At 38.5% G+C, this 15790-nt stretch overlaps 1 protein-coding gene across 1 annotated transcript in view; it reads right to left on the bottom strand.

Annotated features, from left to right (window-relative positions):
- The window catches only part of LOC120538872 (deoxycytidine kinase 2-like), a 30933-nt gene extending 26875 nt beyond the window's left edge, over positions 1-4058 (bottom strand). Inside the window, exon 1 of the mRNA XM_039768444.1 lies at positions 3539-4058. Coding sequence (XP_039624378.1) covers positions 3539-3875 — 337 coding nt within the window. The 5' untranslated portion in view covers positions 3876-4058. The remainder of the gene's footprint in view (positions 1-3538) is intronic.
- Between the last annotated feature and the right edge of the window lie 11732 nt (positions 4059-15790).

Genomic DNA, 15790 nt, shown 5'->3' with positions numbered 1-15790 from the left:
GAAACTACGCTGTGTTAAATAGTTTCTTCAGTACACATAGAGGCAGTTTGTATGAATGGAGCAGAACTCCAGCCTTTGGCAAGGAGTTGAAGTTACAGCTTTAAGAGCCGCTTCACTTTTGTGTATTTTGCAATTGAAATTATAATCTTTAAGATAAGTGTCAACCTTTGGCATTCCCATTTTACAATTAATGGGGTCCTTTCCAAGTTCCTAATTATTTAGACAGTTTTAAAAATGACTAATAGCTAGGTGGGGTACTTATTTTAGATGCTCTTCTTCTCTGAGAAGGATAGTGATAATGATTGTATAGTCGTGGCCAAACATTTTGAGAATGACACAAATGTTAATTTTCACAAAGTTTGCTGCCTCGGTTTTTATGTTGGCAATTTTCATATTACTCCAGAATGTCATGAAGAGTGATCAGATGAACTGCAATTAATTGTAAAGTCCCTCTTTGTGCTTAATCCCCAAAAAAAACATTTCTACAGCATTTCAGCCCTAAAAAAATAAAAGGACCTGCTGACATCACTGCAGTGGTCCTCTCGTTAACACAGGCGAGAGTGTCGAGGAGGACGAGGCTGGAGATTGAGTTAGAATAGAGAGGTTCAATTGTTGTGAAGGCGGCTTCCAGGCGCCCAAGAAAGTCCAGCAAGCGTCAGGACCGTCTCCTAAAGTGGATTCAGCTGCGGGATTGGGGCACCAGCAGTGCAGAGCTTGTTCATAAGTGCCAGCAGGCAGGTGTAAGTGCATCTGCACACACAGTGAAAGAGGCGACAACTTTTGGAGGATGGCCAGCTGTCAAGAAGGGCACAAAAGAAGCCACATCTCTCCAAGAAAAACATCAGGGACAGACTGATATTCTGCAAAAGGTACAGGGATTGACTGTAAAGTCATTATCCCCTTTCCGATTGTTTGAGGCATCCGGAAAAAATGATTGTCCGGAGATTGTCTCGTACCAAATGTAAAACCAAGGGGGACAGGGCCTTTGCAGCTGCTGCCCCTCGCCTGTGGAACTCTCTTCCTCATCATATTAAGAAGTCATCTACAATTGAACAGTTCAAAACAAGATTAGAAACTCACTTCTTTTCACTTGCATCCTGTGACCTTCAGTAATACTGATGGTTTTCCTCTTTATGATCATATAACATTATTTCTATTTATTACCTATCTTATTTTATGTTCATATATTTTGTTAATATTTATGTTTTATTGTTTTTTTATTTTTCTTTTATTCTATTATTGTAAAGCACTTTGGCCGCAGCATTACTATGTTGTTTTAAATGTGCTATATAAATAAATTGACAATGAGAAGAAAAGGTGAGCGCTGGCATCAGTCCTGTGTCATGCCAACAGTAAAGCAGCCTGAGACCATTCATGTGTGGGGTTGAGGGAGTGAGCTCACTCATAATTTTGCCTGAGAACATAGTCATGAATAAACAATAGGACCAAAACATCCTCCAAGTGAAACTTCTCCAAACCATCCAAGAACAGTTTGATGACAAACAATGCCTTTTCCAGCAGGATGGAGCACCGTGCCATAAGGCAAAAGTGATGGCTAAGTGGCACGGGGGAACAAATCGAAATTTTGGGTCCATGGCCAGGAAACTCCCCAGCCCTTAATCCCAATCCTCAAGAGGCAGGAGGACAAACAAAACCCGAGAAATTCTGACAAACTCCAAGCACTGATTATGCAAGAATGGGCTGCCACAAGTCAGGCTTTGGCCCAGATGTTGATTGACAGCACGCCAGGGCGAATTGCAGAGGTCTTGAAAAAGAAAGAAGGGCCAACACGGCAAATATTGACTCTTTGCATAAACTTCATGTAATTGTCAATAAAAGTCTTTGAAACTTATGAAATGCTTGTAATTATACTTCAGAATATCACAGACACATCTGACAATAAGATCTAAAAACACAAAAGCAGCCGACTTTGTGAAAACCAACACTTGGGTCATTCTCCAAACATTTGGCCACGACTGTATGCTAGTACTGTTCATTTTTTTTTTATAGTTATTTTCTTCTGGTAATGCTATTTTATTGATGATACAGTATGAGTTGGCATTTAGTGTCTAACTGAGGAGAATGGAATAATGACTAAGGTTGAGAAAGAGGGGATTGTATTTACAGCACTAAATACTTGTGGGATGATTGTTAGCATTTTTAACTTTTTCAGATCTGTTTTTTTTTTTTTTTACTATTAATTGCATATCAGTCAATGCCATTTTCACATCATTGAATTGGAATCTACATGACATTGAAAGGTGTCATTAAAAAGCAGCTATTTAATGTTTTTTTTAAAAGACTTGTTACAAAAATATTTAATAAACAAACTGTAATAACTGACTCCTTGATGTAGTAACTAGCTAGTAACTATCCAACTTTCATAAGTTACCTTAAGTCGCCAAACACACCACAATGTTACGCCATATGTACACGTTCTAACTCATTTAGACATATTTATGAACTAGGCACTTCTCAGCAAGCTGTGTTCTTATTTTACCTGAATTGTGCGTATCATAACAAGGCATTCAGACTGGCACAACGAAATGAACTCTCATATTTCAGTTTTAAACCAGATACTATGAATTCTAACTTTTGTACTTCACAGCAAGACATCTAGAGGGAGGGAATGGTTGGAGGTGCTCTCTTGCCTTGTGATTTGAGATTTCCATACTGAAACAACTACAAACACATGAAGGCCAGAAGGCGACTAAACCTATCTTGACAATATAGAAAAGAAGGTGAAGGTGAAATGCGTGGTGAGGGCAGTCATATGGACCGATACGGATGAAAACAAGTCAACATCTTTAAACTCTCTTAAAAAGTTACAAGGGCAAGAAATAAATGTAACATTATACATGGATTCAACAAAGGTACAGTCAATAAACACTACTAATTATTTCATGCTGTGGTCAGCAATGGTGTAAACCACTCACGTTTAGTCCTTGGGGCTCCCTGTGGCTGCAGGTTTTTTTGGAAAACTGTTCATCTTTTAATTGAACTGTGTTTAGAGTGCGAATTCAAAAATGACAAAACTAGGTTTGCTAAACTTTAATTGGGATTTAGGAGGCATTAACATATAATGCACTGGCATAGCTTAGTGTTTTTAAAAGGATTTTCGTCATCAGCATCAGGATGATTTCACTTGCCAGGTGTTCCAATACTGTCACCCATTATTTATACCTGACCTCAGCCTGTCATCATTTACTGCTGCCTGTGCCCATGCACACTCCACACCGTGCTAACTGCCATTATATATTAGGATACAACTAAATGAGCAAAAGTCCATATCAAACATGCAAGTTAAGCATTTAAAGGGATGGCAAAAAATAAATGTTTATAATATTCTTATGTTAATCTGACGCCACTGTGAATTTTCTTAATAATTAGGAATAAAGACAGGCTAATTAAATATAAAGATCAACTAAAGGTAAAACGACTCACTCATTGGATTATGAAACTGGTTGGAAGAAAAACCTGCAACCTTAGGGGACCGCCGGTGTAAACGACTGTTTTTACATGGCAGAACAATATTTACCAATGTTGCCCTCTATTGCCACCCTCTTAACAGGAGGTGATGAGGCATGGCTCTCTCCCGTGCCAACGCCAGCACTGCAGCAGTGCTTCGCTGGTGGCTTCTCTGCCATTCTCCGTGCCCTAAGCAGAACGGCTGTATTCAAGGTGGCGGTGTGAGAAAAGCCCCTCAGAAAAGCAGACGTGTTCGCGGTAACATTCCAAGAAAACCCACTCGTTACGGCGAAGGAGCAGAGCTCAGACTGAGAAAAAACCCTCAGTACTCCGGCCTTACTCAACATGCCAGTCCGACACAAGACAGCGTGTAGGCCCCGAGTTAATCGGCATACAAATCCACGCATAATCAGCACTTTGTTTAACCGGAAATTATTTACTGTATTTCTGCGAAGAAATTTACAGTTGCTGATAAAACTGCAACATGTAATTTTAAAATAAAACTCTTAAGCGCTTGTACATTTTACATGCGTAAAGTCGTTTAACGGACGCCAAGAGAGCTTTAAATGCTGACAATGACGCAGGCGTGCAGAAAGGTATTTGTGCGCAAGCGCGAGGATCCAAACGGTCGTTTGTGCGCAAGCGCGAGGATCCAAACGGTCGTTTGTGCGCACGCGCTAACCACCATGTTTGCTAGGGTCGTTGTCATCAACACGTGAAGCCACGAAATGATATAAATGCAATGATTTTGTTTTAAATAGTTTTACTTAAAATGAAACGTTCGGTTTTTAAGTTGGCATAGTCTGGCAACTGTTTATTAAAATGCTGATTTTCTGCAACATACCGTCTGTGTCGCTTTGTTCACCATCTGCTTATCTTGATAATATTCCCAAAGTAACAAAACATACATTAAAACATTATGTGATACGATTTTATTTAAAAATCCACTAAAAACATTTTTTTTCTAGTACTATGAATTTATTGGTCATATGTGGCTAAAAATAAAATCGTGGGGCGCCTATAAAAGAATTAATTAAAATGCATAGATTGGTTAAAGTGAAATTTCTAACCATCTAACTATGGAAAGAAAACGACACATCATGTAAAGGTTCATTATGTAAGGTAATGGTTATACTTGGGAGAAATTTTAAGATTATATGAGTTATTTTTTATCATTTATGGAATTGTGCATTTTAATTGAATTAAATTAATTCCTTGCATTTCTGAATAAAATTGTGTCACAAACATATATACATATACTTAGATGTGTAAACCCGGCTCCAAGAAACCATTGATTCCGGCACTTCAATCAATCAATCGCATCAGTTGTGCATTAGCGGCTAAGTGAGTTTCACTTTGGCAACAGAGTCGATTTTGAGCATAATGATGTAGCCTCGCACTTCCGGGCCCGACAGACACACACACACTTCCATGCGTAGACTTTTATTTATATATATACTAGCAAAATACCTGCTCTTCGCAGCGGAGAAGTGTGTTAAAGAAGTTATGAAAAAGAAAAGGAAACATTTTTAAAATAACATAACATTTGCTTTCTATTCGTTTGCATAAGCACAGCGGCAGCGTGTCTATAAACTTAATTTAAACTTACGGCTTACACCGTGCTCTGTTTCCGCAGTAGCTGCACTTATGAATATGCTTGTATGAGTCACTCGCGTCATATTCTTTTGCTGCCTTCTCAATTGTGTAATGCGTTTTTTGTTCCGCGCTCTTTGGAGCTCTTCCTTGTTCTCTACGTACTGCGTTCACAGTCAGTTCACATGTGCCGCTCTCTTGTGTGATCTTGCGATGTCCACGGCTTTATTTAATGTTAGCTAAGACCCAGCACTTAAAAGTTTCTCTCACACTTTCGCTGAGTTTGTACCAAACACCACTCTGACCATCTCATCTTCGTTTCCATAAGCACAGTCCTTCACCCGCAAGTATTTTACCTTATATGGGCAGGCACTCAATTACGTGGGAGGTGTGATGATGCGGGACACAACTCTGCCTTACACGGCGACCAAGCTGCAGGCTATGGCCGTATATATGGTCGACAGTAGGTTCCAATTATGACCGTTACATGTAGAATTTCGAAATGAAAACTGCTGTAAGCTGTAAGGAATGAGCCTGCGAAATTTCAGCCTTCTACCTACACGGGAAGTTGGACAATTAGTGATGAGTGAGTCAGTGAGGGCTTTGCCTTTTATTAATATACTAGCAGAATACCCGTGCTTCGCAGCGGAGAAGTAGTGTGTTAAAGAAGTAATGAAAAAGAAAAGGAAACATTTTAAAAATAACGTAAGATGATTGTTAATGTAATTGTTTTGTCATTGATATGAGTGTTGCTGGCATATATATATATATATATATACACACACACACAGACACATATATAAACATATATACATATAAACATATATATAAATATATATATAAATATATACACATCTATACACATATATATACAGTTATATATATATACACACTAGCAGAATACCCGCGCTTCGCAGCGGAGAAGTAGTGTGTTAAAGAAGGAAAGAGAAAGAAAAGGAAACATTTTGAAAATAACGTAACATGATTGTCAATGTAATTGTTTTGTGTATTTGGTGGCAGCGTCACAAAGTTATTTTCGTCTAGCTGCATCAGAAAATGTACCACGACGTCTGACATGCCTCCTTTTTACTGTTTTATCACAGCTTGGATTGTTGCTGTCATATATATATACACACACACACATACACATACATACACACATACATACATACACACATATATATATATATACACACACACAAATTATATATATGTGTGTATGTATGTATGTGTGTATATATATATATATATATATATATATATATATATATATATATATATATATATAATCTAGATAGTGTGTGTGTATATATATATATATATATATATACACACATACATACATATATATACACATACATATACTTGTGTGTATGTTTGTATGTGTCTATATGTGTGTGTACAGCTTTGGTCACTGATTGCAAGGGAAAAATAATAAAATGTAGTCTATAAGTTATTAAACAGTAAAACATTAACGTTTTAAGAAGTACAGGTACATTGAGCACTACTGGAGTGGTTGGGTAAACTACATTTTAAAGACTGTGTAACACAACAGGTAAGTAACTAACAGCAGCTAAAATGTATATGGATCATCTCTCGGTAGTAGATCCCTTTTGAAAGGCGCTACACGACGGCTGTGGTATAGAAATTACATTTTCTATGTGAACTTTCAAATTTGTGCCTCTGGTAATGTGCCTTACCGGCAATTAAAGAAAATTATTTTTGTGTCCTTTGCAATGTTAAGAGAGAAAGGCTTTGGTTTGGGATAAAAGGAAAAAAGGTGTAAAGAAAGGAAAGTTGCCTTTCCTTTTATATAGTATAGAGAGATGTGTTCGCTGACGATATGAGCATCTTCTGGGGACAGTCGCGTGGGTCTTGTGTAGACTGGTGAGACGTCCCCGCCATTAATCGGCTGTGATGGCACTGTCAGTCTTCCACTCCTGTGCGTATCTTCATAATCCGAGCTGAGGACCTCATAATCGTATACGTGCAAAAGAAAGTGTGAATCGCCTTAATATTATTTTGCCGTGGTGTAGAAAAGGGGTCCCGTGTTTGCACTTGTCTGGGCTATAGCGCAGGGGGAGGAAGAAAAAAATTAAAAGTGCTCACTTTGACTTAAGGCAGAAGCGCAGTCAGCGTCTCAAAGGCCGGCACAGCTATGCACGCGCGCTGGCTGCTCGACTTTTGCTGGGCAGGAGACCCCTTTGTACACACGTTCATGATATCAAAAGTCTCAGCGCTCTTTGGAGGTCATTCATATATATATATAGCAAAATACCCGCGCCTCGCAGCGGAGAAGTAGTGTGTTAAAGAAGTAATGAAAAAGAAAAGGAAACCTTTTAATAATAACGTAACATGATTGACATTGTCATGAGTGTTGCTGTCATATAAATGCCTGCCTAAATAAGTCACCCTCGCTTTGCTCTTACTTTTTTACCGTTCATTTAATCATGGCTAGTGGCGGAAAACTTATAAAATGGAAGGAGGATGGCTTTACCAAAACAAATATTGATGGCGAATCGATTATTCATAAAGCTTGAATTGGTGATCTGTTTTTCTGTGTTAACCTCATATTTTTCATACTTCTTCTCAAACTAAGGTGGTGCGAGGGTAAAATGAATCGGGATACGGTGATCAATGTAATCGGTGTACCAGGAAATCATGCATGGACAAAAGCTCCCCTTTGCTTGTAATGCAAAGTGTGATTAAATGCATTATTTTTTAACGCGTTAAGGAGCACATGCATCGAAGCTTCTCAGCTGTGCTTGTGCTAAGAACGAAAAGAGATGAATGGGAGGGGTGATGATGACGTGACTCCCCCGCCCGCCTTAACTGTCAATCCCCCACAAACACAGTCTCTCGGAATTTGCATAAGCACACCCCTTCACCTACAATTTTAACTTAGTTACAAAGTGATCAAAACTCTCGTTTATATCCTGCGTCCTCTTATTAAACTTGTATCCCGCATTCCGTGGGCATGTGAAACGCCAGCGTAGCCTGTCTATGAACTTAATTTAAAGTTTAGGTTTGCACCTTGCTTTCTTTCCGAGGTAGCAGGACTCATGAATATGGTAGTATATGTCACTCGCTCGCTTCTTATTGTTTTTCGCTGCCTTCTCAATTATATAATGCAAGTTTTCTTAAGCGCTTTTTGGAGGTCTTCCTGATTTTCTACGCACTGCGTTGACAGTCAGTTCACGTGATTACGTGGGAGGCGTGATGATGTCACACGAAACTCCGCCCCGTCTTTCCAGCTAAACTCTATTACAGTTAATGGAGAAAAATACCTTCCAGTTATGACCATTAGGCGTAGAATTTCGAAATGAAACCTGCCCAACTTTTGTAAGTAAGCTGTAAGGAATGAGCCTGCCAAATTTCAGCCTTCTACCTACACGGGAAGTTGGAGAATTAGTGATGAGTCAGTGAGTGAGTGAGTGAGTGAGTGAGTCAGTGAGTGAGTGAGGGCTTTGCCTTTTATTAGTATAGATATATATATATATATATATACACACGAGGTGTGGCAGAAAAGTAATGAGACTGGCAACACTGCAAGCGATCTGGCAACGCTGCGCTGTTGTCATTGATAGAACACGTGTATCAGTACCCTCCCATAGCTCAGTGCGAGTTTCAACTCCTTCCATTAACTACGTGATTTTTGTGACTGCTATTAGCGAAGTTGTGTTTTGGTTGTGCGTCACGCAAAATGGAACAGCGGAATTTGGAGCAACGTTGTGCCATTAAATTTTGTGTTAAGCTTGGAGAATCGGCAAGTGTGACGTTTGAAAAGTTAAAACAGGCCTATGGGGAACATTCTTTATCCCGAGCTCAAGTTTTTCAGGGAGGCCTTCAACTTCGAAAACCAATGAAAACATCGAACGTGTGAACACTCTTGTGAGATCAGACCATCGTTTAACATTAAGAATGTTGAGTGAACAATTAAATTTGAACAGATTTATCGTTCATCAAATTTTGACTGAACATTTGCACATGCGAAAGGTTTGTGCCAAAATGGTGCCGAAAAACCTCACAATTGAGCAAAAGGACAATCGAAAAAACGCATTCCTGTGGTCCCCCAGCCCCCTTATTCACCTGACCTCAGTCCGTGTGACTTTTTCCTAAACTGAAAAATGTCCTCAAAGGACGTCATTTCAGGACTTTAGAAAACATCCAAAAAAGTGTAACGGACATGCTGAAGACCATACCGGTTGAAGACTTCCAGCACTGCTACCAATATATATATTTATTTATTATAAAGATCATTATTAATAGCCACCATAATTCCTCTGAATGTTACAAACTCTTGCCTTAGGTGGGATGGTGATTAGACAGAAATAACATTAGTGACAGAGAGGAATCAAACCTACAATCTTAAAGTGAAACATATGAGGGGTGTTCAATAATTTATCTACCTCAGTAGGAAAGAAAAGAGAGTTTTCAAAAAAAAAATTGTTTTATTTTTTAATATAGTCCCCCGATAGCTCCACTCACTTCATCCACTTTTCCTGCACTTATTTTAACCCCTTTGCACACCTTCTGCAAGTTTTCCTTGTCTTTTCTCCTTGATTGACTCTCGCAAAGCAATCATTGTGTTGGCATAACTCTGTACAGTCATGGTTGTCTTGTGTGGCATGAACTTCAGATGAAAAAGTCCTTCAATATGCCAGTAGACAGTTGCCATGACTTTCCCTGCAGATTTTTCTGTGTTGAACTTTTTTTTGGGGTGGACGATAACTTGTGCTTCTACTGCATTGACTTCATTTTGGACTTGGGATATTTGTGATAGATCTAAGTCTCATCTCCAGTCACCAAACGATAAAAAAAAATTCACTTGGTCTTCACGGAGCCTCTAGCACTGGAGCCTCATGGCCTTCTGACATGGCGATAGCATTCTTGGAACCCATCTTGCACTGACTTTTGACATGCCCAGCTTTTCATTAATTATTTTTCAAACTGTACCTGCCAAGATGCCTATTTCTTCAGCTATCCGGGAAACTTTAATTTGTCTGTGTGACAAAATTCTTGCACATTTCTGTGTAAGTTGCTTCCACATTTTATTAATCCAGAAGAAAATTGCAGGGTTACAACAGCACACCAAAAAGGCACAAATATACTGTACATATAAAAAGTATACTAAAAAGGTACAAACACACACATAACTAGAATTATCCATACGTAAACTAACAAAGTGCAAGTATTTGTAGGTAAGTGTAATGCGATTAGATGTGCAGTTACAATTTCATGGTACAAGATGTCGGTCATTGGTACAATATGCTGCACAGAGAATCACTGTCTGTTAAGAGGTCTACTAGACCAGCTCAGCACCATTCAGCATGTTGGCAGGGTTGCCAGGTCCTTAAGAAAATGATAGGCGAAGGACGGCTTAAAAGTAGCTAATTTACCCCCCATCCAAAAAAAAAAAAAAAGTTCAGTACCTGAGGTAGACAAAACCAGAAAGTAGGGGTTGATGTCAGAGCAAGATGGTTAGGTACATAGCGTCAAAGCTCCTTGTGGTCCCCTCAGTATTATTTCAGAGTGATAAAATGGGTGTATACAATCACACAAAAGGGTGGTATTGAGAGATTTTACAACAGCAGTAAAAAAAAACATACACAAGTGCCAATCGCAGTGGAAAGGGTTCCAGGTGGATGAAAAATATGGTAGAAATGCTCGCTTTGGTTGACAACAGCCCAAAATGCTGTTTTTTTATTAGTTTTTTTTTTAAAGTAGCCCCCCAAAAAATACAACCAACATTTAAGCCCATTTTTGCCAGTGGATGATCTAGCAACACTGCACAAAGAAACAAGACCACCGTGGCCAAAGGGTGACTCATTATGGTGCCTGATAGCGGAGGGTAGAAATGACCTCACATGGCACTCATTGTCTGTACCTGAATGTGCACCTCTGATTAGCCAACACCTCAATACAGGGGGTGACAGTCATTGTCCAGTATGGTTAGCAGCTTCCTGAGTGACCATTTCTTCTGCCTCTTCCTTCAGTCCAGCCTGGCTCCCAAGACTGAACCAGCCTTTTATTCAGTTTATGTGGTCGGTTGGCATCACTAGCACTAATGCCATTTCCAATGTAACACAACTGCAGGGAAAACAATACACTGGCAGCTACAGACTGGTTACACCAAACATCATCATTCTCCTCAGAAAACAGAGGTGACTCTGATCCTGCATGTGCACAGCCTCTGTGTTGGTACTCTACTCATCATCAGTTTCGTGTATGGGTTTAGGATTTATTGAGAAATGCTGGCCATGCAGTAGTAATAGCCTAAGCCCAAGTCTTTGTATTAGCAAGTCACACAAAGTGTAACTGACTAAACTTACCAGTAAGGGAGAGCAGGATGTAAATATAGTCCCAACTGTCTCCAGAGCAGAGATAGTGTTTGTTTTAACAGCTGCAGTGTTCATTAAATATGCCAATTAAACCCCTGATCCCAGGCTCTTTACTTACCAACATCCATAGTGACCAAAGACGGTGATGAGGCCACAAACGGTCAAAGAAAAACCTGTTAAAATAATTTCATTGAGGTAATCCTTTACTGCTTCTTACAATTAATTAGTGACTAACTGCATACGGTATTAATAATCACTTGAACTGGGTTGCATAGTGAAAAAAATATCATTTACTGTATAGTGCCAAGAAGGAATACATTAGAAGAGAATGATGAGAACAGGCCATTTAGCCCAACATAGGTGAATAGAGAATGCATTTTGAAGGTCTTCTACGTACAACTCCCTGCCGCACTGTTTCTAGACAACCTACTTACATACCACTAGACTTTTGTTTTTGCATTTAAAATTCAAAGTAAATGCCATCACTTGATTGCCATTTTATCAAACGAATAGTTATCATTAAAGATTTAATGAAGCTTTGTCCAGCAGAGGTCTGCATTTGATGTTTGTAGATGTCTGGTCAACTCCAATGACTACACTACCTGTTTAAACCATGTGTTGCAGATCACTTTTAAGGAACAGTGTGCAACTTTTCAAAAGTACAGATCACAACTAAAGACTGAACGTTTGTATAATACAATCATTAATGTATAGGAGAGCTTGTGCTGTCATACATCAACAGCATTATTCCTGCCTCTCTGGACCCTCTGCTGTTCACTTAGCAGCAAAACAGATCAGTGGAGGATGCTGCATCACAGACCTACCATACTGCACTTCATCACCTGGATTGTCCAAACACGTTCATTTGGATACTATATTTTGACTACAGCTCAGCTTTTAATTCCGTTATCCCTACCAAAGTGGCTGTAAAACTCTGAAAACTGTGCCTACCCAATTCCATCTGTACCCACATACTGGACTTTTTAACAACAGAATTCAGGTAGTCAGGATTAGCAACAAAACATCATAACCACTGATGGCGAACACGTGAGCTCATAAGGCTGCTATCTGAGCCTAAAGCCGTACTCATTTTTCATGTATGACTGTGCAGCAAGATTAGACACTAATCATACAATTAAATCTGCTGATGATGCCATAGTCATCATGCCCAACAATGACAATGTGTACTGTACAGAGATTAATAATCTGGCTAACTGGTGCCACATCAATAACCTCTCTTTGAACATAAACAAAAATAAAGGATTCTGTTTTCTAGGCATGCTAGTATCACAGCTAGCACTTCTCACTTCAAGAAAGGCTTTCGACCCTTCGCAGTTTGCCTTCTCAATATGGTACATCATAGTTGGAATAAGTAAATTGTTTATTAGCAAACATGCAGCATTCAAACAACATGGTGCCAAGTAATGGAAGTGTTCTGTTCTGGGGTTGTTCTGTTTTGCCATCTTGTATGTGGGTGACCTGTGCTATGTTTCATATACCTGACTGGATAGATTGAGAAAGATTTCCTATGGCCTGTGTACAAAAGAAAAATGAATCTTAACACAGACATTGTTTAAGTTCCATAGTCTTAACTCTTTGAGGGGTGAACATTTTCTCCATAAACTCCATTTACTAAGCAATGGCTTCACACATAAACCAATGTAAAACATCTGTTGCTGTGTGCTGTGGCTGCTGTTGGTGCCTCTTCGGTGCCTCTGCATGGGGGCTGCTTGAAGGCCAGCATGAATGTGTGCTGGGTTGGCTGTCTTTGTGTGGAAGGTGGGCGGCGGTGGCAGTCAATGTGACACAATCTGGTTTGTACTTCTTGTTATCATAAATTGTGGTCCTCCCAGGTGAACGCTGATGTTGGTGCATCAGCTACAAGAACGTGTTCAGCACCAGGATCAGCTTTTCAATCTCCACCTACAGATCACTCTCTTCACAATCGCAGTCCGACAAGTCAGTCTGATTCAGTGATAATATGCAAAATATCATCCAATTTGTCAAAATTCAGGGTCAAATGATGGTAATCAGCTGTAAAATGTGACAAAACTCGCCATTACGCTTTATTATGGCTCACTTTGCTACTTTACCCCTGAATTTTGACAAAAGTCAACATCTGCCCTATCTGTCCCTTGCACTGAAAATCCATAGCAGCCACAGGCTGAGCTTCCTTCAACCATCTGAGCACCTACCTATCTCCTACTCAGTGTAATGTGCTCAACTGTCTTGCACATAAAACTGGCTGTAATTCACAAAGACGGTCTGGAATTAGTCCCAAGTGTGATACAGCAGGTCTGTGGCTGGCGTTTTCGGGTGGGTAGTGGGTAGTATGGTGGTGTGGCTCTGAAGACAGACATGGGAGCAGGCAATGTCCTAATCTCCAGTGACAGTGAAGTTCAGCAGCACAAATACGTGATACACATGTAGATAATACAGTACTTATGATGGGTGTTCAGTTTAAGATTCTATATTCATCTGGTTATATCAAAATTCGAGATGAAGGGGTTTTACGATACCATTAAAAGATTACTTATTATAGGAAAGGGAAAAAAAAAAACAAACAAAAAACACACACACATGCAGACTCCTCATATGTGGGTAGAAACATGCTATATCTTTTATTTTAAAAATATGTAAAAAGACCATGAACAACTAATACAGAACAAATGTTTTCAGCATTGACAGAATTTAAATCAATTAAAAAAATAAGAAAATCTATTTATAAATCAAACTCTTAAAGTGACTAGGAAAAACCCAATGTAAAAATGTGTTCACCTTGTTTTAAAAACAGCAAAATTTAAGTTCCAAAAAGATGCTACAAAAATATTTTTTATAGATCCTTTTACAAAGTAATTTTAGCGTAAAACTATTTTAGGCCAGCCTAACAACAGCTCAGCTGGTAGAAGACAAGTTTTCAAAATTTGCTCACACGTGCCTTTATGGAGGAATGATGGTGCACACAAATGCACTATCAAGTATTTTTTTTTTTTAATGCAAGTCTGGCAATGATCAAATTACTTAGAAAATGACTCCAGTACAAAACTTCATGTTCTGTAACTGTCCTGTTTAGATCACCTCAGTTATAGGAACCAATCTGTAATTAATGCAGAATATTGGTCGACATGAAAACATAATGGTGGACAGAACTAATGAGCTCATCCTCACTGTCATCATCCCAGATATTAAAGTAGACTGTCTAAGTCCAGTGGTGCAATGGAGCAGGACGAACAGCTATGATTTAAGAATGTTTTGATATTTTACTCAATGTTATAATGTCATGTTACATGTCTGTTTGCAAACAGAAATGGCACCAATCAGAAATACAGGTTGCTTTTTATTTTTACCCTTTCGCAAGCAGGGCAGCTAACCTCCAGTGTGAGTCTTTTAAACTTTAACTCGCATGTTTGCTCATGTGCTTGACATGCTATTATATGATTTAAAGTCACAGTCAATATGAGAAACAATATGCCTTAGGATCATATTTAGCTTAACTAGTTTTCATAAAAATTCTTTGTTGTGAATATTAGTCAAAAGCACATGACTGTTATCTGACTACTCCATGGCAAAGAGGAAGTGGAAATGATGAGCTAACAGATCACAAAACATCCGTGAAATTGTGGATCATTCCTTTTCACTTATAAAAAGTAATAGTATTTTTCACCTTAATAGCTAGGGTAAATATGCAAGATATGTCTTTTATATTCGCATAGATTCTTATATGTTGTAAAAAGTAAGAATTGGTAGACCTGCTATGGTATTTTTTACTTTAAATACCCTAAATAAAGTACTTACATATTTTGTTAAAGTATCCCATAACCTGAGTTTAAGACAGTTAAAACATTTTTTAAAAAATATGCTTTTCTAAAAATCTAATAGCATACACATTTTAAAAGGCAGACTAAACTGAACATTCAGTTGACACTTGAAGTTTGCATTTTTTTCAGCAATGCCTTTTTTTAGTGATTTATCAACTAAAACTCAAACTGAAAAATATCTAAAATACTGTAGAAAAACACTGCAGTTTCAGTAAACTCAGTAAAAATAAGGCCCAGAGCATTCATGAAAGCCAATGCTGACATAAAAACTTATACCATATTCATTTTAAAAACAAAAAATAAATAAAAAAAGGCATTAATCATAATGTGTATAAAAATACCATTTGTGATATTTTAGAGAATTTCTACACCACTTAACAACAAAGCAAGTCTGAGAGAGAAAAACTGACAGAAAAGGTACGTTTCTAGGCACTTGCTGAACTTTGTACTGCAGACAATTTGCTCTCTTTAATTGCATGCTCCTACTATGGAATTTAGAGGAAAAAATACACGCAAGCAGTAAAATATTTCATTTGTAATAATGTCAAAGGATAATTTAAAAGTGTATGA

Source organism: Polypterus senegalus, chromosome 11 (genome assembly GCF_016835505.1).
Source record: "Polypterus senegalus isolate Bchr_013 chromosome 11, ASM1683550v1, whole genome shotgun sequence".
In the NCBI taxonomy this organism is placed as follows: Eukaryota; Metazoa; Chordata; class Cladistia; order Polypteriformes; family Polypteridae; genus Polypterus; species Polypterus senegalus.
The sequence above is the reverse complement of the archived record's forward strand: the minus strand, read 5'-3'. Positions and strand labels throughout refer to the sequence as shown.